Source organism: Xiphophorus maculatus, chromosome 12 (genome assembly GCF_002775205.1).
Source record: "Xiphophorus maculatus strain JP 163 A chromosome 12, X_maculatus-5.0-male, whole genome shotgun sequence".
NCBI lineage: Eukaryota > Metazoa > Chordata > Actinopteri > Cyprinodontiformes > Poeciliidae > Xiphophorus > Xiphophorus maculatus.
The window spans coordinates 13,387,565-13,407,321 of record NC_036454.1 but is presented as its reverse complement, the minus strand read 5'-3'; the positions used below and the strand labels follow the sequence as shown (position 1 = coordinate 13,407,321).

The window sequence follows — 19,757 nt, the reverse complement described above, 5'->3', positions numbered from 1 at the left end:
TTTAGGACCTTAAGAAAGGTCATATCCATTTTTACTTAGACTTTTTCTAATATTTCATATTCTCTTTAGTGGCTGTGTTGCCGAGGTGCAAACCCAACACTGGGATTTTTTATTTCTTTTTTGCTCAATTACACCTTAGTAGGAAGCAGGTTAGGAGCGGAGGGAACAGTAAATACAAAAACACGACATACAGCCTCGAGGAGAGAGATAAAAAAGTGAGGAAAATCAGACCCACTAACCAGCCTAGGGTGACATTTGTGAGATTGACAGTGAAAAAGGAGCTAAATCTCATATCTGTCATCGTGTTCATTTCAACTCAAGCCGCACTCATGGTTTCATTGCTGAGTTTTTTTCCTTCAACTGCTGCCACTCTTTGTGGGTTCAAAATCCCCTGTGAGTGGAACTAGAATATTAATGGGACTTCAACTGACTCAGATAGTTTAGCCAATGCCAATGACTGGTGAAGACGTAACCAAACTGACAGTTCACCAGGATCAAAGTAATACATTTGACAGATTTAAGTCAAGGAATCATGTAGGCAAAGGTTCTTAGAATGCATCTTTAAAAAAATATATCAAAGAAAAACAGTAGGGGATCCAGAGGACGGTCATTATTTTTAGGACTGACAGTTAAATGGATTAAATTGATGCTCTGAAAAAATGGCATCCACATGACCATAAAAGGAGTGCAGAGAGATGACTGTACCCTCATGGTAAATGAGAGCAGACATAAGAACAAGCCCTGCCTGGGGCTTGTGATTTAAAAAGAATCGGGCTAAGTCGCACTGAAAATATCACTGAGAAATTATGCATGTCTGTCTAACTGTATAGCCGTATTTTTGTTTTGTTGGCCTGGTCCGGGTGTTGCAGAAGGTGACAAATGTTTTGTATCTTAGTGTCGCTTGTTCCCCTCGGAGTACAGGTCAATAACTTCAGCTCGTACAGTTATTCATCAAAGAGTAACTAAATTTCTCCCTTGCAGAAGGGCACCTTTATGTTCACCACAACTTCATTTGTCATACTTGAGACATGTACAAGTGCCAATAAACTAAAATATCATTGCAAGGTTTCAGTAATACAATGTAGAAGAACTCATAATATAAATGAATTAGGTACAGAGTAATATATTTTATTTACAGCTTATAATTTTGATGATTACCTCTTACAGCTTTAATTAAATTAAAGTTCTCAGGACATTAGAATATTACATCAGATCAAAAGAGGATTTTTTAAATAGAAATCTCATCCCACGCAAAAATATGTCCATATACTGTGCAATATATGCAGTCAGTACTTTTTGTGGATAATGTTTTGCTTGAATTGCTACATCAATGCAGCCTGAGGCACTTCTGAGGTGTCAGGGAAGCTAACACAGCTTTAATAGCAGCTTTCAGCTCGTCTGCATTGTGCCTCGGAGCTTTCAGCTCGTCTACATTGTGCCTCGGGTGTCTCTCATATTCCCCTTGACAATGTTCCATGGGTTTGGGTCCAGTCAGTTTGCTGACCAATGCAGCTAAAAACTTGTGACTGTCTTTTAAACTCTTATTTGACCAATTTTTTTCTACCATACTTTTACTTTTCACTCAACTTTCCATTCACATATGCATGGATACAGCATGGTAAACAGACCGGTTTTGTTGGTCCTATGAAATACACCAATGTGCCAAGAAATTGGATTTTGTTTTCATAAGCTACTAGTTCAATAAATAAGTCATCAACTCTGAGTAACTTTTCCATTCATTCTTATTAAAAGCAATTAACAATATAAGTGTTTTAATGGTTTTCTATATTACTGAGGGTTACCAGTTTATAAAAGTGCAACTGGAACAACACTCCAAAAGCTTTGTCAAATCTCACCTGAGTGTTGACTCTCTCTATGACGCAGGAGATAACATGGAGAACCTGCATCTTAGTGTCACACTCCGTCACCTGCTGCAAAAGCTGGAAGAGCAGCCCAAAGATGGACTCCAGGTACTAAAACAGAGACAGAAGATGCAAGACATTTGAGACTAATTATGACAAACCAATAAAATAAGCTTCATTTATCAGTGACTTTAAAAATACATTTCTTAACAGTTAACTCAGATATTATACTCACAGGGAGGAATTGTTCTGTCCGAAACTCAAAATCATCAACAGGTGACCCTGAGTTATGGATATAACTTTACTGCATTGGATAGACTGAAACCAAAACAACGTTTATTTACTCTGCAGAGATGCAATAAGTCTTTAAAAATATTATATATTTATATTTATATTCCTTTATTTAATCAGGTAAACCCCATTGAGATCTAGATCTCATTTTCAAGAGGGACCTGAGCAAAAATTTGCAATACAATATAAAATAGATCAGAATGAAAACTTCACTTATTGAAAAGTTTTGACATAGGGAGGATATTCAGCTTTAGTGTTGTTGCCGTTTCAATCCGCACCTGTGAGGGAGAGAGAAAAAGAAGCTAATTTAAAAAAAGGAACATTCAACAGTGCCACTGTATTAGTACAAAACATTTTTATATTGAAAGCTGCACAAAAATGGAAAATAAGCCAAGTTTATAGAAGTTTCAGGTGAATAAAGATAAGAATAGTATGTTCCCGTCAGTCATTTCATAGCCAATATGAAACAGTTGCCTAAAAGAATGCAACCATTATACAAAGAAAAAAAGGAATGAAGAAAATCCAATTGCCCTGATTTATCGCCTCTTTTAAAATGAGTTCTAAAGTCTATGAATCTTTTGCAAACAACTTCCAAAAACCTGAATGTTTTCTAAAAATTATATTTATTCATTCATTACCCCAAAACCATTAAAAACTTAAATGAAAGAAAAAAATCTCAACTGTGACAATTTACTTTATTGATAAATTACTGACTGTAATTTTTAATTGGATAAAACTGAAACAATTGTTATTACTTTGAAAACACATTGAAACTCAGACAACAACACACAAAATCCCACACCAATTTATTTGGAACTTTTGGAAATAAAATTCCTAGCTAAATAATTTTTTAAAAAGACGCAGCAGCCCATTGTTTATATATCACCAGTATAATCTGGCAGAGTCTCAGTAGGGCTGGAAACATCCACTAGGGAGAGAAATCAGATGGCAGAAGAGATTAAAGGAGGTAAATGAGAACAGAGAAAGGTAAGGAGGTAAGAACTCAGTTACAGAAGATCCTTTCAAGCAAATCATTCATGTCTCTATGGGTGTGACAGAGAATATGAATTTTTGAATCACAGTGCACGCAGTCCTGTGGATAAATATTTTTATATACAATGTGTAAAAAAATTTAATAAATTACCTCGACTTTGCAATTTTGCTCAAAATGTAACTACTGTGTAACTGACCACACCCAAACCCAATGGCATAGAACATTTTTATTCATTTATCTACCCAAGTTTCTTTAGCAATAGCACACAATCTTGCATTTGTTCCTGACAACACAAACGTCCTACATCAACATTTAAGGTAAGTGGAAAAGGAATTTCAGCAACATGGCTTCAGTTACATCCACAGTAAAGAACACGATCCATTTTTTTACTTGCATCAATCATGCCTCTCAACACAAAGGCATCAGTGAGGTCTGCAGAGATCGTCATTTGTTTCTAGTTTTCCAGCTACACATACCATCAGTCTTTGTGCAATTGCCAGCAGGTCAGAACAGTTGGTCCTGGCAGTTGATGTTAGCTTTTCCCTAGAACTTATGAAAGTGATAAGTCACTTGCTAATCCCGCTGCAGATGGTATCTGTTATGACTCCCAGGACTTGATCTAATAGCCTTCACCAAAATCTTTTGATAAAATGTACAAAACTCCAAGGCACAGATTTGTTGCTAAAAAGTTTCAGAAGAATGTAAGCATCTGTGTTCGGTTTAACTGTAAATCACAGACAAAGAAACTAAATAAAGATATATTTTATTAAAGTCTACAGATCACTTTAACTGATCATTTTAATTACAAAGGGGAAAAAAGCTATCCGGGCTAAGCTCAGAAATTGTCAGAAATTAATTAGTAAGTACACCGTAACCCTCCCCCTACTGATAACTTGACCAACTCCGTGTTTAACTATCAGTATGAGTTCAGCAGAGCCAAGCTAGCCTGAATATGCTAAGGGACTTTTGCTGTAGACTTCACAAGGGAAGAAAACATGAATGAGTTGAGAGAGGTAGGATGGCCATGATATTGGATGGTAGGTGCAGCCACTGACCATCATAGACAGACATGATGTCATTGGATCTTCCCATAGTGAAACACCAGGCAAAGTTAGAAAAAGAAACTCAGCTAAGTTTTCAAAATTGATTTATTTTGGATTTTAATTATTCACACCACTTTTATCCAAGGTTTCTTTATTAATGTTCAACATTTTCAGACTCATTTTATTTATGCATTTTTTTTTAATTACCTTACTACACCGTGTTCAAAATTATTATGCAAATTGGATTTAAGTGTCATAAAGATAACATTTTTTGTTGTGCTATTAAAATTATAGATGGTATTGTGTGTCAGGGCTCTTTGAGTCGCTATAATTAATTTCAGAGAGCTGGGTTGATTAGTTTGTCTGCTGAGCTCAATTAAAGGAAATCTACTCAAGAAGGATGTTCCACATTATCAACCTACTATTCGGCCACCCCTAACCAGTGGTCACAAGCAGAAACGGCCGCAGTGGGCCCAGCTGTACATGAAGATTAATTTTCAAACAGACTTGTTCACTGATGACTGCTGTGCAACCCTGGATGGTCCAAATGAACGCAGTAGTGGTTTGGTGGTGGATGGCCACCACGTCCCAACACGGCTGTGATGTCAGCAAGGAGGTGGTGGAGTCATTTTTTTGGCCGAAATCATGGGGAGAGAATCATTGGTCGGCCCATTTCAGAGTCCCCGAATGTGTGAAAATGACCTCAGCAAAGTATATGGACTTTCTGACTGATCACTTTCTTTCATGGTTCAAAAAGAAAAGCCGCACCTTCCGTAGCAAAATCATCTTCATGCAAGACAATGCACCATCTCATGCTGCAAGGAATACCACTGTGTCATTGGCTGCTATGGGCATAAAAGCGGAGAAACTCATGGTGTGGTCACCATCCTCCTCTGACCTCAACCCTATTGAGAACCTTTGGAGTTTCCTCAAGCAGAAGATCTGAGGGTGGAATGCAGTTCATATCAAAACAGCCGCTCTGGGAAGGTATTCTGACATCTTGCAAAGAAATTCAAGCAGAAACTATCCACAAACTCACAAGTTCAATGGATACAAGAATTGTGGAGGTGATATCAAAGAAGGGCTCCTATGTTAACATGTAGCTCAGTCTGTTAAGATGTTTTTGATTGAAATAGCTTTTGATTTTAGTACATGTGACTACTTAATGCTGCACATTCAAAGAATGACTGTTTGCAGTTCTTTATAATCTATAAATCTGCTGTGCATAATAATTTGGAACAGTGCAATTTGATTTTTTTCCTTTTGAAAAAATACTGTTCTCATGGGGAACTTTGTTCAGTAAAATTTGATTTGTACTGTAATAGTTCATGACTTGAAAATTATACTGACCATCATCTGCATTAACCATTTAAGAAAATCTGAGAAAATATCACTTGCATAATAATTTGGTACAAGGTGTATATCTGGATGTTGAGTTCTAATCTCTGAGGCCATTGAGGCTGTCATGAGTTTCAAAACTGCACAAATAAAAGTTTATTGAAAATTGCTCAGTCAACAAAGCAAACTGAATCAGAAGAAAATTGACCAAAAACTTGAAAACAGCTCAGTGAAAGACTTATTCTGCAAAGCATGGCTGTCATGCTTGCAGTTGTAGCATCTTTGTAACAAATATAGTCAAATTTCCTCAAGCTTAAATAAAAGGACATAATCACTTCAAAGTAATCAGGACTGCAGTCCAGAAGGAATTTAAGTTTTGATTCATCTCCTAATAAACGTTCTTCCACCTCAAGCTTTATATGGCAGCTGATTTTTCTGGGCGGCAAGAGAAGAAGAGTGTGATCAGGCCTATTGAGTCTTAGCTCAGCTGTGTTATGGCTACGAAGGCAATAAGTAACAATTTGCTCTTTATGAATAAGATGCAGGAGAAAGCTCCCTCTATGACTGTACCAGATTATCAGACATTAAAGGCTACTGCTGGGGAAAAGTAGAAAAAAACGATTTTAGCTTTAGTCCCAGCTTTGCAGTTCTTAAATTGCCCCCGCAACTTGGAACAAAATCTTAGTAGGAATAAAATCTCTTAGTTTCCCAGCAACAAGTATCAAAGTAACAGTGAAGTGCGGTGAGGTTCATAGCTGGTGAGGCACTGACTTAATCATAATCATATTTACAACTATTGACCCCCTGCATGTTATTATTTACATAAGGAAATTTCACTCATGCAGACAAAAAGACAATTTGAATGGGAAAATGTGAAAATTCAGCGATTTTGAAGAAAATATAATCAGAACTGGTTAAGCTAAATGAAAAATAGGTACTTTATAGTACAAACCATAGGGTGAAAATAGCAATATAAATTGTTTTAGCATATTATTTTTCCATGATGACAGGGGAGGCTCTGTCTCATCTGCCTCCCCTGACCACACATCACTACAAAACTAAATATATATTTTCAAAACTAACTGAACTCATACATTGTAGCTTTACCCATTACCATCACTAAAAGTTTACGATCTATAATTCATTATAACCAAGAGTATCAAAGTGACCCAAGGAATATTGATCAGAGACCACACGATTGGTCAGCTCACTGGTGATGCAAGAGTAAGACTGTGTGAAGAAAGAGCACTGAAACTCAGAGGCATAATTACAATCATAAACCTTAAGGCAATTTGTAGCATGAGTAATCTTCATATCCATTAAGCTTCACTGAGGGACATAATGGTGGTAAATGAAGTATACTATAACTGAATGTCATTGTCCGACTAAATGTGTCCAGTATTTATGAGGAGTAAAAATCTAATTGAAAAATCAAGACCTTAAGCTGGAGGCAAAAAGTAGTTAGTACACAGTCGCTCTAAATGAGTAATGGACATAAGATCATATATATTATTTAAAATTTTAACTGCTCACTCATTTTCTTTAAGAGAAGTAGATGTAGACTGTTTGATGTATGTAAATACACCAAGGTTGAACAACAGAATCAACACAGAAACGACATTGGTACTGGCAAGAACTGTGTACTGCCTTTGACACAATCAAGATTTTCCTCTGCCACCTGAAGAGGGGACAAGCAACAGGTTAATCCAACTACTACTACTACTACTACTACTTTTAAATTAATCCACAGGAAAGGCTAATTTGCAGCGTTAATTCTACCTCTGTAAAGCAAAGCATGACTATCACTTCCAGGCCTGGAATTGGTCAACCACAAGGTGGTTGCCAAATTTAAATATTTACTGAATTTTCACCATCATTTCATAGCACATTCAGGTGCCCATGTCACTTATCAAGGTTTTGCTGTTTTGAAATCACAACTGGCAAGCTACTAGCATCAGGTTGGCAAAGTAGCTGACTCACCTCCTGACTGGATTCAACAGATAACCAGTTATGAGTTTGTTATAGAGTAAAAACTTGTCATACTTATTAGCTATTTAGTCTAATAATTGTATTTAAATAAAACAAAAACAAGAAATAAAGCCTATAGATACCATTATAACCTTAATGTGTTGTGCTATGTCAATAACAACAAATGGTACCTATTTAAAATACAACTACATCATATCATACATTGCTGCTTTAAAATTATAAATCAGTAATGTTTTGTTGTTTCATAAGATTGCTAAATAGATGAACATGATAAATCTCCCATCACCACAGAAGCCATGCAATTGGGGTCGGAGCAGAACAAAACATCAAGTAATTATGCTTTGCTCCACTTCAATAAAAGACTCGGATCTTATTTGTAAAGATGCCTCAATATTCTCTGTGTTATCATAATTATGTTGAAATCTTAACATCAGGACAAGTTTTCAGACAAAGAATATCCTTTGGTCAGTTTAAAGTTAACAGTCCATGTATATAAAATGTATTGGATTTGCCCATTGCCCATCTCTCCTTCCCGTTTCCTGAATTTTGCCCTGGGAATTTGTCATCTGGCTGGGCTGCAAACATACAGCTGTCTACGCATACTCTACCTTGATGTCAGTTGCACATCAAAATTTAATATTTTTTCCCCGTTTGCAGAGCATTATAAAATTCCACCTGGTGGCTGTTCTGTTGTCTTGCTGACAACCAGACAGACCACTGTCAATGGATACCTGCACCGCATTCTTTGCCTTAGGCAGAGAAAATTTCATTATTATCACATTACACTGTATTGTGCGCAGCAAAGGGAATCCAAATAATTACGCATTTCCACGATTCTTCCTTCAAATAATGAAGTAAGAGATAGAATTAGACAGGGATTTTCAACAAAGTGGTTCAAAAAGACAGACTTAACTTGATTTCCTTTAACTTCAATCTGAACGCCACAAAGAATCATTGACATCCTTTCCTATAAACCATTTAAAAATAAGCCATCAATCAAGCTCTCTGTTCATAAAATTTAATAGTGGCAAAATGCAATTTGTGGTGAGGCTGACAATGAAATAATAACACTTTTCCCACAGTAGGAGAAGTAGTTTATCTAGAGTAAAGCTGATGGAAATTTGGGAACAGAAGCTTTGGCTTTTTAGTTAATCACTTAATTTTCACAAAACTTGAAATTAGTAAAGAAACAAAAAACATTTTAGACCAAATGTGCTTCTGGAAACCTGGCAGCATGTGCAGAAACATGAAGCGATATGAACAGTTAAGGTTCACCCAAACGTAAGAATGTCCTAATCTGATTCTGTGCAGCAGATTAAATGAAAAAAATATTAAATGAAATTGATTCAAATGGAATCAAATGCAGTCAACTTTATGTTTCAAATTTACTAATTGTGGTGTTTTTGCATGTCTTACAACAGAAACTTTTATTCTAGACTTTATGGTCCAAGAGGTTTTGCCAGGTCTATAAATCTAGAGGACATGGGTACTCCTAAATAAAATATTGACTCGTGTCTAAACAAAGTCCATGTATAACATCAACTTTAAAATAATAATCAGAGACAAATATTTAAATCACTTTGTCAGTATCAGAAACAAATACTGGGCAACCATAACTTGCATAACAAATCCATTTGCAATTTCACTCATTACAAGTGCATCGTTTTCTAGAAGTCAAGCCAAGCTGTGTGTGCAATTTGCTTACCACTAGGTCTGGATCCTGCATGAGGCTTAAGATCACCTCGTAGAGCAAAGGTCGAAGATCAGATTTGAATTTGACAGAGATCCATTGCCCTATTAGCCAGATGACTCGTCTTCGTATCAGCTTGTACCTGGAAAAGGGGGGATACCATGAGCTCACTTCTAGTTTGTTATAATTTATCAGAAAGATCAAAATTTGCTGTATAGGATAGTTATATAGAGCATGGATTTTATTAAATTATATAAACAGAGGTTGTTTTAATAATATTTAAAGAGAACATGAAAAACTTTTTTTGTTGTTTTTATTTTTTTTATAAAAGAGCAGCCTCACTATACATGTTATGAAACCAGCCTGCTTCATGGTCTACCAAAAGTAATTTTGGATTTGACTGTAAATAACTAATCCACACATAGAATATCGTTTTAAGAAAGAGAGACTGCGTACTCTGAAGAAGCCGATAACACATATTAACTATGTATATCACCCTCTGGGAAATTCAACCCAAAAAGATATAAGTACAGTAGCCTATTGGACGGAAACCTGATGCCAACAGAATATTTCTTTACACATAATATCTAGAAAACAACAAAGAGAATATGATGTAGAAAAGGTAAAAAAAAATAAAATTTATTAACCTCTGTTTAGTTTTTTTAAAATGAAGGCATTACAGTAAGGCAATAGGAGCTGTTGCAAGTGTCCCTCCACTTGCAACAGAAAAAAAACACTGAGCAAAGAAAACCAGAAGGCTTTAGATGTCCATCTGGGCCTGGTGTGTGATAGGAATTAAATCGCTGTTCACTGCATGTCAAGTAGTGATGTAAATTTTTTTCTCAACAGTTGTTTTGGGCGAATGTCCCAGAGTATCTGTCCTTTTAAGTTCTGAAGCAGAAAATGTGTCAAGGGACCAGCTAGCCAGAAATGATGGGATAGAGGAACAAATTGACTGAAAAATGAGAAGATAACTGATGGGAGATAACACTCTTGTTGGTCTCTTGTCAAATATCGACAAAGTAAAGAAACCAGACACTAGGCTATCCAGGAGAGTCTAAATAGCAGCATGACTCATTGCTCCTAGATAACAAGTGTGTTTTTTCAGTTTATTGCTGGTTTATGTTGGATATGGTTAGAAGAAACCTTTTTTTTTACTTGTAAAAAGATTTTAAAATCTAAGTTACAATACCCATCAACAATTATCACCAACAATAATCCAAATACAGTTTTGAAATTCCTTTTTATTTCTTTAACAGGATACCCAATAATCTCTACAAAGCAAATTTGTCTTTTTTGTGATGCTGTGTCCTCAAAGGACTAAATTTAGAATAACTTAGGAATGTTTTGATCTATTAGTGCTGCCATAGACAAGTTCAGGATTTACTACAAAAGAAAACTGAAAAATGTATTTTTGTTCCTATTGCATGTCTTACTTTGGTGTTTGCACAGTTTTACATTTTATATCAAATAGCTGTCTACTAAACATGTAATTGAATTTACTTTGAGAATTTTTAGAAATGATTGTTCTTAACGTGTTGGTTTCTTATTTCAACATCATTTGATGGATGAAATGTGCTTTAGAAACACTGTATAGTAATGCAATTAAACTTGAGGCTTGCAGTGTACCTTCAAATTTACAACCCGGATGTCCGATTAAAAAGACGGTTTTTAAATTTTCTGACTCAACTCAGAAATCATGGTTTGTGAGTAAACATACCTTTAATACCAGCAGCTAATAGATACAATACTTTTAATTCATCTCAGCGTGCTCCTTAGTTTTTCTTAACACGTCAGGTTCTGTTCATGTTTCTGATCAAAATGTTAGCAACACTTGCTGTTTAACAAATTTTTTGCAACAATTGACAGATTATTTGTTTAATTACATCTGAGAGATATGGCTTGGTTTTTAGATAAAATATCGGATATTGTGAAGACTGAGGAAAATGTGACGGAGGTTTACATTTGTTTGCTTCCATTATACCACAGTGTCTGTAAACAAACACAAATTGAAACACAGTAGTGGGTTTGAATTTGCTCTACGAAAATAACCAGAGTAATGTAATAAAGACCAATGTAATAAATTTTACCCCCGCCCCCTGCCCATTCAGTTTTAGTCGCTGCTACACAAAAGACAAGATGTGCCCTCACAGCCTTCTGCACTCAATTTATTACACAATGACAGGTCTTCTAGGCTGCATTGATAAGATTACTGTGCCGGATTTTACATTGATAGTCTTATGTTGAAAGTGAGCAATACTTATTGTAGTACCTGCTGCAGCTGTGGAGGCTGCAGTTGGTAGTGTTAATTTTAGCACAGTGAGGTATAATGGAAGCAAAAGAATGGGAAAGTAGACGGAGGTGAGTACCTGACAGCGGTTCTGTCTATCAGTCACAGGTCAGACATGACTCATCTACACCATGCCTGTCCTCCCACATAACTTCACAAAGCTGTCAGAATCCCTGCTCATCACTCTGAGGAAATGCATGCACAAACCATGGACAAAATATGAACTAAATGGGAAGAAAAGCCCCAAATTCTACATGATCTTTACACAATATGACCTTTACTTCTGAATATTTTGCTCAGATTTGGAGAATGCAGTGGTAGATAGAGAGCAGGAATCCAGCATTACATCAGAATAGTTTTAAGTAAAAAAATAAAAGCATTCTGATTATCAGACTTGCCTGACAACATGAGAATGGACAATTACTTTTATTAATTTCAATGTATGTTTAAGATTAAAAATATGGTCTCCGCACAGAAAATGTTTAGAATATTTATCTTTACATTAGGCCAAAATGTAGTTTGTGAATTTGAAAAACAACTGACACGTCTGAGTATTTGATTTAATGGGACTTTATTTACAAGCAGAAAAAAAACAAACTGATATAACCATGTACTAAGCTGTAAGCCAAAATGTCTAAATAAAATAAGTCTGGGTCTTTCAACAGATTTGGCTCATTCATTTAAAAACCTACAGAAACTGCAGCCTGTGTAATTGAATGAATTTAAAAGGTCAATGTGATGGTTTTTCTCCCCCTCACTTTCAATTTCATTTTCCCCATTGCAAACATTCGAAACTCAATTACTGTGCTTTATGTTTGCAATATGAAACAAGAAACAAAAAGTAAGTCAATCCAGTGTCAATTTCTAGATGTAATAAAATGATGAAGAGAACCAATACAGACTAATTTTACAGCATACGCTGGTCACCCAGGAGAGCTGCCATCTCCGCCACAAAAAGGTCAAGTTGCAAAAGACAATGTCAAAATGCCAAAGTGTTTTTTCAGTCTTCTACTCTGACAGTAGAATGATGAAACACTCCATCTGTATCCCACAGGCTGTGAAGGTGACACAAAAAGCTCTTTCTTCTTACTGTAAAAAGGTCCATGTCAGTAATAGTAAGGTCATGTACATGTAATGCATACATAAAAATACAATTTTTATTAGATTAGTTTGAGATTGTGATTAAGTATACTTCACAAGGAGTTTGTGCATTTTGTGTTTTCTCAGATACAACGATCATGATCAACTATCACTGACATACCAAGAAAAGGATCAAACAGGTAAGGCAGTTGTACTGCCCACATCTACATACTCATTATGTAAGATTTAATGTTCATAAAGAAACTCAAACAATTTCTGTTTTTACTGATTGGTTGTGAATCTTGACAGTGCGGCACTTTTCCAGAAGGTAATTTACCTTTGGGAGATCCATAATAACAATGCAATGGAAAGGCATGCAGGGATTATCCTCTAGATGCCAACAAAGAATTGTCCACAAATGTAAAATGTAAACGGCTATCCTTCATATATGTAGCTTTAAAATAAAAATCACATTGATAGTGCAATAGTATAATTTAACTTCAAAGCCAACATCTTAGACTAAAACGTCTGTCAAACTATTCCCTGCCTCGTCATCTTAATTGATTATTCATTGTTAGTATGTTTGAACACAATGCACCAACAGAAATGCCCCCTGTACCTCGCCAACTGTAGTTTTAGAACAGTGTTGCCTTAATAAAAGTGATGGGCAGTTTTCCTTTAGTTTTCACACTACAGATGTTCATGTTTAAAGAGAAATGTAGAAGCAGCCTTTCAACTCTCCTACTACCAGTGAACAGAAACATGTGGGGGAGGGAAAATGCTGTGTTACTCTATGCTACACAAAATTATCCAGTCCCTTCAGCATTTCCTATGGTTTTGAAATTACTTCAAATTGTAATAAATGTATGATATAAATCGCTTTCAACCTCAAAACCACAATTTTGCAAAAATATTACCTTGACATTGGCATAGAATATTCTTGGAGTTTACTTTTGTCTTTTTCATGTTAGACTGTCTAACATCTATGTAATAAACACTGAGCTGTAAGTTTTCCTTGCCCATACCTGTCTAGTGGCGTGTGTATCTCTTTTACATCCACAACTAATGTTATATTAAAAGTCACACACGGTTTGCAAGATAAGGCACTAAACATTTTCTTTAAATCTGTAGATACCAATTGCTATGGAGTAGGAATAGAGGAAGGTATAGAAAATAGTTCATATTATACCAACTGTGCAATGCACTTTACATTTGCCAAATAAAAAAGGAATATCAATCAGCCTGCTAACATAAGAGATATATTGCTAATGGTGTTTTGAACTGCACTTCCAGTCACATCTATATGTAAACACAAACCTGTTAAAATATGTCACAGTCTTTTGTCTGTCTCTTAATGGGGCAGGAAAGCCAACAAGCCCATGACTCATTTCTCCACAAAGCTGCAGAAAAACAGTGAAGGTCATATAGCCATTTATTTAAATGCCATAACCTTCATCAAATTGCCAAAATGCTGTTTTGCATCACCTTTCAATTTTACTACCTCCGCAATTCTGGTAGCTTATTAGAAAAGGGTTCAGTAAAATTAGTTTGGCAAGGTGTCCAAGACTTGCTTTAGTGCAATATACAGCAGTTTAGGTGGAATGGGCTTCATAAAAGAAGCTCTTCTTCATTCAGTGAGAAAACAGAGAACTGACCTGAGATTTTATATTTATTGATTGTTGATGGCGAAAGGTGAGGACTAGGAAGATCAACAAATATCACAAAATGTCCCATGAATTGATTCACAACTTGACGTGATGAGGAGGATACAAATCAATAGGGCTTCAAGGATATCCTTGGCCAAGGACACAGAATCACACTTGTCATAGGCAAAATCTGAGAAGAAATTAAGCTCCACAAACTTTGCAGGAGCAGAAGTTTGGTTCAAACTGCTTTGATGCTGATAATCAATGCAATATAGTTAAAATTAAATTTCCTACTGGTGATGTTTACATTCTATTGTTGTGTGATGTGAATATGAAAAAAATGTGAAGATCAGAACAAACATGTTGTATTAAAGCCTCTAACAGCCATCACCCAATGGGCCAAGAACAGCAGACAGCGGAGCAGCTGGGATTGTTCTGCTAACAGCAACAAATGTGAATTAGGCGAGCGAGTCGGGCAAAAAAAGAAAAGAAAAGAAAAATCTGCTTTGAGTGTGGCTTCTGACAGAGACAAAAAAGCTATTGTTATTCTGCTTCTCATGAGATTTTACAAAGTTGGGTACATATTTCAGCCATGAAGCTGCTTCCATTTGTTAGCCATTACTAATATCACAACAGAAAGAGGAAGTCAATACTGATAAATTACTTGCATAAAATATTCAGGCTGGAGTGGGAAGAACAACAAGATATATTAATCTGCATGTAGTGGAAAACAATGAGTTCAATAACATTTCTACAGACAAAAAAAGTACGGAGGAAGAAATTTTTGTTTAAATATAACTGATTTGTCCTTCACATCAGGGTGAAGCATAACACAAAATGCAAAGGACTAATAATGGAGTAAAACCTGATACTTGTGCCACTGGATACGGCTCAATATCATTATTAAAGTCTTGTAAATCTGTGCACCTCTCCTATGCAACTCACAATAGTACATAATTTGATCAGCAGCCAAGCAAACTCTGGGACACCACTGCTACCAATGATTTGAGCATCTTTCTGCAATGTCTTTTAATGTCTTTTAAAAGACATTGTGTGTCATACATTTCTGGTAGAAGATACAGTTCTGGAACTTTGCTGAATGTTGACTAATTAATGTTGCCTACAAAAATCACCTCCCACATGGAGTTATTGAATACATTGTTATCTGTTTAACTAAAGACTATATATTGCTATGTGAGCCATATAGTGTCATCCTTTACACATCCTCACTCTTAACACATCAAGGATGAGCTTGCAAAATGACTTACTAAAATAATCACTTATGAAAAACATATTAGGCATTGTGTGTTAAATAATGTACATGGCAGTATTAATAACCAATAAAGGCATTTATGTTCTGACATCTGTAAAATGCAACCTTATACCAACTAAGAAATGGAAATTAGGGTATACACACAAAATGCCCTCATCATCCATTAACATGTACACTACTATTGGGGCAACTGCAGCTCAATAGGAAGGGCATTTCAGTTCCAGTTTCCTCCGACCACATGTTGAGGTGCCCCTGGGTGAAGGACTTAACCCCAAGTTGCCTACCAATCTTCATAATGGGAGCATAAATCGGTGCACAATTGAGTGCAACTGAATGAGTGCGTAAAGTGCATTGAGTGGTCAGTGTGACTAGAACAGCACTATATAAATTAAGTAATTGTGGGCTCTGACTACTCTGTAGAAAGAGACATGTAGTCACAATCCTACAATCTATTACTAAAAACAGTCCGAATGGATTTTAAACTATTTATTATTGCAAGTATATTGCCTGGTCTTGCAAGCAATCCATTTTTGTAAAATGCTTATAATTATTCAGTGGAAATCACAGCATATGACGTAAACCTAAAGAAAACATTGATGATGAGAGTGTAAGAAATTTTACATTTCCACTAGGAACTACTTCTAGAAAAATGTATGAGATAAAGATTATTTGAACAAATAGACTGCCACAGATTCATTTAACATCTGGTTGAAAGTTAATTAAATATACACAACTTAAATCTACTGCTGCACACACAGCTATTGGAGATCATGATCAATAAATAACTTCAACTTTTTATTGTGTTATCTGAAAATATTTAAAGTAGTTTCTCAAAAGGAGTAAAACTACACCCTTTATAAGGAGCTAAAATACAAATAAGAATAAATTATGCACCGACACTGAAAATAGGTGCACTTAGAGGAAGGTATATGAAGGTCATGTGTAAACATACATATGCAACAGAAAATGCTAAGTTTCTGATTGCTACAATCAGAAGTCAAGGTTCTCTTGTGAGGGAGATCATCAAACACGCCACTGTTTAACATTCATGCTGTAAAACTGATAAAAAGCCAAATGTAGCCGTTCTCAACACTGAAATCAAAAGGTGTTATAACCGGTAGTAGACGTCTGACACATCATTGTGATTTGTACGCAAAAGCTGAATGGCCTCCTTTAAGTGTACAGAGAAACAATCATTTAATGATCCTGATGTATAAATCTTTACTCGGTCTAACCCCAGCATATTTATCCACTCTCCTACATAGAACTGTCAGTTTTCGTTCTCTTCGCTCCAATAACATTAATCTTCTGCATGTCCCACGCTTTCGAACTGAAAAAGGGAAGCAGGCATTCAGTGTGTTGGCCCCCACAGCGTGGAATCAGTTGTAGTCTGAACTTAAGATGTTGGAAATGATTTCACTGGACTTATTTCAAGCAGTTTTTAAAGATAGGCAACAAGATTCTATGAAAGAGTGTCATTGTTTTTAAATTGTTTTTATTGTTTTATACTTGTGCATATGTATTAATTGTTTTTATCTTGTAACCAGGTTGCTATGTATTGCAAATTTTTTGGTCAGGTCCCTCTTGAAAATGAGATCTAGATCTCAACGGGGTTTACCTGATTAAATAAAGGAATATGGAAGTGAGAAAAAATTTCGGCAGTCTTGATAAAAAAAATAAACTCACTTTGATAATATTAAAAATATTTTGCGCTTGTGAAATAATTTCAACAAGTGTAGTGCTCTGTTAATGGCAATAACATGATACTGAAAACACAAAAAATTGTCACAGCAAGTAACAGAACAAAGTTTAAATCCAAACTTGCCTTTCCTTTAATCACCAATTAGTGTGTTTGCCTTAGTAAATATGCAATTCCATTGGTTAATGAGCTTAGAAGGTTAAAGAGGTCAAACATTATATAATACAACTTTTTTTGAGTACATGCACTTTAATTTATAATACCCTTAACTGGGGAAAGGCTGTACGTTCAACCCCAACTGTTTATTTCCATTAATGCACACCACTAACCAACATGCTTTCATTTGTGCATAACTGACCAGGGAATCTTAAAAAGCAGAGATTTCAGCAATATGAGGATATCCAAGAAATTTATTATAAAAATAATAAATCTGATCTTGAGGATCTGCATGCTGTAGTGTTGTCAAGCACTACAGCTAGAAACGCTCCACTTTCGAGAAGGATATACTGTCCAACAAAATAGTGTTGAATATGTTCTCTCATATCATGGCATCCAGTTATACTAACGTAATCTGAATTTAGCAGATGTTGCTATAAAAACGGTATCTGATAAGTATAAAGTTAATAGTCCGAGTGAAGTTATTACAACAGAGTTCCTCAACAAGAGATAGTTCAAAGAACACATGAATGTAATGGAAAAACTGACGTTTAAATCTGTATTACAGACAGAGAAAAAGTGGGTGAAACAAATAATATTCAAATATCAAAGCAGTGACAAGGGAGCAGAAGAGAAAACGGAGAAAGAAAAATTTGGGGAAAATGCAGAATCCCCTCCAGGGTGTCTCCGGTGCATTATGTGGGTTACCGGAAGAGAAAGCTCACTGAACAAACTCAAACAAGAGCTTTAGAAAAATAAAATTAATTAAAACAAAAAACACCAAACAAAGCAACTTATTTGGCATAGCCTTGAAGCACAAAGCATTTTTCTCCAAGTGCAAACTTTTCCAGCTTGCACTTCAAACAGTCCAACTTGCTTTCCTCTTAAATCAAAACAATGTTTGCTAATGAGCTTGATTGTTTTTTCCCTACACGATATCAATCAAAAAGAAAAAGGAGGTGGAGGTGAACCTTCAGAGAGAAGAAAGAAATGGGGACATGAGGGAAAAGTCAAGGGTTTGTTCACACCTGGACAGCGTGGGTGACATCAGCATCCCTGCTCTCTGACGTCAACACTAACCAGAGTGGACGACCTTCCAAATACCCCAGGCCTTTTGTTTTGTTTATTTCGGGTGCTGAGAGTGAAGGGCACTTCTTTGTTCTTCATTTCAAACACATCATCATGCCTTTTGGTGCTCCCTCTCTCATTTTCTTCAAATAAATTCATCAAGCAACTCTCTGTGAATCCTTAAATCCACAGTCAGTACACTTATAGCTGCTCTCCATGGGCCGGTGTACACACCTCTTACAATTTCAAGTTACTAGAGACTTAAAAACACTTAAGCTACCAAGTTCTTTTTTAATATATACATTTCCCAAACAATTTGTTCTTTAGCTAATTTATACACCGTAACTATCATAAAATGTGAAAGAAATGTGGGAAATACATTTATTAGGGTCTCCTGGGAATTTAACAGGAGTGTATAGACTTCTCACAGGCCAATTAATAAATCCATTTTTATCTCACCTGCCTGAGTGAGTTGAGCTTGTTCTGATACATTTAGTCACTACTTGCACCGAGCAATTAAAAAGGAGAAAAAATGCAGTCATTAATATTGACTTGACAGCAGCTGAAATTTAGCTTGTTACTTATGCGCTTTTGGCATGCCTTCAGTGTGTTACCGGCTACAATCACTGGCTGTAAAAGGTTAACAGCTAATTAACATGAGTTACCCTTAAAGTCAAATATGTAACAAATCAGATATCGGCAACAAAAAATAAAAATTAAATGAGAAACTAATCTAAAGAACCAAATAGCAAATGCTTTGCTGTTTCAGGTTTCATTTTTGACTCAAACATGAATGTCACAAAAAAAGACACAAAAAAATGTTTCAGTAAGAGAGACAACCACAAAACATGTAGATAGTACATATTTCAGAAGAAAAACACAGATGAATAGTTCAAGTTGTTAACAATTGTTTTTAAAAATACCTGTGATGGCTGACTTGCAGCTCTCCAAGAAGCTGATTCTTGAACCACTGGTCAAAGTCCACATTGTCAAACAGTTCATAGGCTGCCAACCCCACTGCATTGTAAACTGAAATAAAACAGAAAACTGTATGAGTCTTTGTGTTAAGTCAAACAGTCACTTCCAACCATGTAGTAGAAGACAATGTTGTCAAAATGTACTGAAATCCATTAGAATCAAGAGCATTGACTTTCATTAGTTACTCATTGTAGAAAGAAAATGAATGGGAGAGGGCAATAAACAGACTGATCTGGGTGAGTTACTCTCAAAAAAACAAAACCACCACACATTTTGAACAATTTTCCCTTAATAAAACACTTGTAATAACTTATTTCACATTTAGTCACTGATAACATCCTAGCTGAAGAGTAAGCCTGA

General features: G+C 35.7%; 1 protein-coding gene across 1 annotated transcript in view; it reads right to left on the bottom strand.

Annotated features, from left to right (window-relative positions):
• Window positions 1-19,757, bottom strand: part of ipo11 (importin 11) — a 111,408-nt gene that overhangs the window by 58,936 nt on the left and 32,715 nt on the right. Inside the window, exons 15-19 of the mRNA XM_005795039.2 lie at window positions 19,343-19,448; window positions 9,223-9,349; window positions 2,398-2,431; window positions 2,098-2,138; window positions 1,857-1,973 (exon numbers count right to left, since the gene is read on the bottom strand). Of these exons, the coding sequence (XP_005795096.1) occupies window positions 1,857-1,973; window positions 2,098-2,138; window positions 2,398-2,431; window positions 9,223-9,349; window positions 19,343-19,448 (425 nt within the window). The remainder of the gene's footprint in view (window positions 1-1,856; window positions 1,974-2,097; window positions 2,139-2,397; window positions 2,432-9,222; window positions 9,350-19,342; window positions 19,449-19,757) is intronic.